The 4,441-nt window shown below is 61.0% G+C and overlaps 1 protein-coding gene across 1 annotated transcript; it reads left to right on the top strand.

The window, feature by feature from the left end:
* Positions 1–698: 698 nt before the first annotated feature.
* LOC112955295 (protein Wiz-like) lies at positions 699–3,582 on the top strand (the record flags this gene model as incomplete). The annotated part of the gene is made up of 3 exons (XM_026048570.1): positions 699–1,118; positions 2,259–2,472; positions 3,408–3,582. Coding segments are annotated over 3 exons (809 nt in total), but the record flags the coding sequence as incomplete, so codon positions are not given.
* Positions 3,583–4,441: the final 859 nt, after the last annotated feature.

A 4,441-nucleotide genomic window follows, 5' to 3' on the forward strand; every position in this document is an offset into this window, starting at 1 on the left:
TCTGTTGGGATGGGAATGATCCCTACTCTCCGTGGCCATCCTGGGGTTATGGGAAGGTGCAGGGAGGTCCCCGTGGGTGCTGCGGATCCCTGGAGGCCTCATTGTTCCCAAGCTATTGGAGGCCCAAGCTATTGGAGGCCCAATTGTTCTCATTGTATCCCAATGGGTGGATGGAGAGGGGAATATTGTATGTCCAGGGAATGAGGCCTCCCAATGGATATATGGAGGGCGGAATGTGGCATGTCCAGGGAATGAGGCCACCCAATGGATTCATGGAGAGGGGAATGTTGTGTATCCAGGGAGTGAGGCCTCCCAAGGGATGGAGGGAGATGGGAATGTTGCATATCCAGGGAACGGGGCTCCCAATGGATTCATGGAGAGGGGAACATTGCATATCCCGGGAATGGGGCCTCCCAATGGGTCCAGGGAGATGGGAACGTTGCATATCCAGGGAATGAGCCTCCCAGGGGGTGGATGGAGGGCGGAACGCGGCGTATCCAGGGATTGAGGCCTCCGGAGGCTCCGCGGGGATCGGGGAAGCGGGTTGAAGACGTGGGGGTGGCCTCTCCGCCTCCTCCCCACCCCAGAAAGGGGCACGGAGACCCCCAAACCCAATAAGACCCAAGCCCCGCCGGAGCCTCCGGATCCCGGTACCCCCGCTCCCGCCGCTCACGGCCGCCTGTCCCCTTCCCGCGCAGCCGGCGAGGCCTGCTGCGAGCTCTGCGGCCTCTACTTCGAGAACCGCAAGGCGCTGGCGAGCCACGCGCGCGCCCACCTGCGCCAGTTCGGCGTCACCGAGTGGTGCGTCAACGGCTCGCCCATCGAGACGCTCCGCGAGTGGATCCGCCACCGGCCCCACAAGGCCGGCGCCTACCGCACCTACATCCAGGGAGGCCGCCCCTTCGCCAAGAAGTTCCGCGGCGCCGGCGCCGCCCGCCTGCCCCTCGCCGCCCTCCACGCCGGCGCYGGCGGCGCCTTGTTGGCCAAGGGCTTGGCCGAGCTCGAGCCCGGCAAGTTCCTGGACGGGGCGGCGGGCGAGCGGGCGGCCTCCRCCGCGGCGCCGCTGGCGCTCGTCAAGCTCGAGGAGCAGCAGCAGCAGCAGCGGCCCAATATCCACAGTGAGTGGGGCGCCCTTGGGTGCTCCCGTACGCCCGTGGYGTTCCCGTCGTGCTGCGGTGCTCCCATTGCGTTTCCCTGTTGCGCCCTCCCCGTTGCGCCCTTACTCGGCCTCCCCGTCGCGTTTCCTTCATTCCTTGACCCTCATCCGGCCTCCCTGTCGCATTTCCCCCATCCCAAGACCCTCCTTCGGGCTCCCCGTCACATTTTTCCCATTCCCTGTCCCTCATCCGGCCTCCCCGTCGCGCTTCCCTCAGTCCTCGTCCCTCATCCGGCCTCCCCGTCGCGCTTCCCTCAGTCCTTGGCCTCCCCATTGCATTTCCCCCATTTGGGGACCCTCATTCGGCCTCCCTGTCACCTTTTCCTCCTCTCTCAGCCTCCCTGTCGCATTTTCCCCCATTCCTTGAGTCTCRTTCGGCCTCCCCATCACATTTCTCCCATTCTTTGATCCTCTTTTGGCCTCCCCGTCGCATTTCCTTCCTCCCTTGGCCTCCCTGTCTCATTTCCCCCATTCCAGGACCCTCCCTCAGCCTCCCCGTCGCATTTCCCTCATTCCTCGTCCTTCATCTGGCCTCCCTGTCGCGTTTCCCCCATTCCTTGTCCCTTTTTCGGCCTCCCTGTCGCGTTTCCCCCATTCCTTGTCCCTTTTTCGGCCTCCCCATCGCATTCCCCCCATTCCAGGACCCTCTTTCAGCCTCCCCATTGCATTTCCCTCCTCCCTCGGCCTCTCCATCACATTTCCCCCATTCCAGGACCCTCATTCGGCCTCCCCGTCACATTTTCCTCATTCCTTGTCCCTCCTTTGGCCTCCCTGTCTCATCCCCCCATTCCAGGACCCTCATTCAGCCTCCCCATCACGTTTCCCTCATTTCTTCGTTCCTCCTTTGGCATCCCCGTCGCCGTTCCCTCATTCCTTGTCCCTTTTCCGGCCTCCCCGTCACGTTTCCCTCGTTCCTTGTCCCTCCTTCGGCCTCCCCGACGCCTTTCCCTCGTTCCTTGTCCCTTTTCCGGCCTCCCCGTCACGTTTCCCTCATTCCTTGTCCCTCCTTCGGCCTCCCCGCCGCCTTTCCCTCCTCCCTCAGCCTCCCCATCGCATCCTCCCCATCCCAATCCCCTCACTCGGCCTCCCTCCATCCCCGCAGAGTTCGAGCGGCGCCAAGGGCGGCCCCTGGACGGGCCCTTGCGGCGCGAGGACGACGCGACGGCGCCGCCGCCGCCGGCCTCCGCCTTCCCCCACAAGCTGGAGGAGCCGCGGCCGCCGCCGCCCCGTGTGCGCCCCGTGCCCTCGCTCGTGCCCCGGCCCCCCCAGACCTCCCTCGTCAAGTTCGTGGGCAACATCTACACCCTCAAGTGCAGGTGAGGGGCGGCCGCGCTCCCCGGCATCCCCTTGTCCCATTGCCGTGGCGGTTTTGAGGCCCAAACGGCCGAAATTGGGCCAAAGTGGCCAAATTTGGGCCTCCGAATGGCCGCAATTGGTCCTCAAAATGGCCGCAATTGGTCCTCAAAATGGCCGCAATTGGGCCCCTGAATGACAAAAATTGCACCCAAACAGCCACTATTGGGCCCCAAAATGGCCCCAATTGGGCCTAAACAGCTAAATTTGGGTCCCCAAATGGCCATATATTTGCCTAAGTAGCGATAATTGGGCCCCTGAATGGCCAAATTTGGTGTCCTAAATGGCTAGATTTGGGCCCAAACGACCAAATTTGGGCCTCAAAATGGCCACAATAGAGCCCTCAAATGGCCCAAATGGGGCCCCCAGACAGCCAAAACTGGGCCCCAAATGGCCAAAACTGGGCCAAAACGGGCAAAATTGGGCCCACAAATGGCCCAAATAGGGCCCAAATGGCCAGATTTGGGCCCCCAAAGAGCCACAATTGGGCCCGAACAGCTAAATTTCAGCCCCCGAAATGCCAAGATTGGGCCCAAAAATGCCAAAATTGGGCCCAGATGGGCCAAATTGGGCCCAAGTGGCCAAATTTGGGCACAAACAGCTGAATTTGGGCCCCTGAACAGCCCTAATTGGGCCCCCGAATGGCCCAGATTGGGCCCAAACAGCTAAATTTGGGTCCCCAAAGGGCCAAAATTGGGTCCAAGTGGCAATAATTGGGCCCAAATGGCCAAAATTGGGCCCAAACTGGCCAAAATTGGGCCCAAACATCTAAATTTGAGCCACCAAGGGACCAAGATGGGCCCCAAAACGGCCAAAATTGGGCCCAAAACGGCCAAAATTGGCCGAAAACAGCCCAATTTGGCCCCCAACGCCTCACTTGCCCCCTTTGATCCGACAGGTTCTGCGAGGTGGAATTCCAAGGGCCCCTCTCCATCCAGGAGGAATGGGTGCGGCACCTGCAGCGCCACATCCTGGAGATGAATTTCGCCAAAGCGGATCCGCTCCGGGCCGAGCCGCCCGCTCCGGAAGCTCCCGTCRCCGCCGCCACCGCCGCCGTGGCCGACGCTCCATGAAATCCCATCCTGCCCTTTTTATTTCCCCGGCATCTTCCGTCGCCTCCTCCCTTCCCGGCTCCGGAGCATTCCCGGCTTTTTTCCCCTCCTTCCTTCACCGCCAGCAACCGGATAAGGGAGCTGGGCATCTTTATTCCCAATCCCTTTCCAAGCCACAAGCACTACATGGGAAAAGCCGGATTGCCGGAGCCGGCGTTCCCGGAGGACTCGGATGCTCCGGAGTGTGGGGGGGAATTAAAACGGAGCCGGAGGCGCCTCCTTGGGCGCCCGTTGAATCCAAAGACTTTCGGCAACGGGGAGGGCCGATCCCATGGGATTGGGGGGGATGGGCCTTAGGGAGGRGGGTTGCATCAGTTTTCCCTGGATATTTCCGCACAGCGGGAAAAGGGAAGCGGCGCCAGCCTCTCATAATGGTGGAAATCCACCTTTTCTGCAGGCGCCCGTGAGGTTTTTCCCGGATAATTCCCGGGATGCCGCCCGCCCCTCCACATTGCATGTTCCCCCCCTTGCCCCAAATTTTTCCATATCCCAAAATCAGGACAAAACAACAACAAAAAGGCGCYGCTTCCCTTCTTCCCATTCGGGCTGCAAATCCCAGGGTAAATCCCGCGGGAATGGCYGCCATCCAGCGCCTTTTCCCCACCAAATTTGCAGGAAAAACACAAAAGCGCCGGGATTCGGCCCTTTTTCCCCCCCGTTGCCTTATTTTTCCCCCCTTTTCCTGCGTTTTCCTTCTTTCCCCTCCACTTTTTTAACGCTAGTCTGGGGTAGGACTGAGGAGCGATGGATTTTGCGGCGGAAGCTCCGGCTTTGGAGCGCGGCTCGGGGGGAAACTTCCCTTTTAACTGTAATTTTGTCG

The sequence above is a fragment of the Nothoprocta perdicaria genome, unplaced genomic scaffold (genome assembly GCF_003342845.1).
Source record: "Nothoprocta perdicaria isolate Ctin4 unplaced genomic scaffold, notPer1 scaffold_550, whole genome shotgun sequence".
Lineage (NCBI taxonomy): Eukaryota > Metazoa > Chordata > Aves > Tinamiformes > Tinamidae > Nothoprocta > Nothoprocta perdicaria.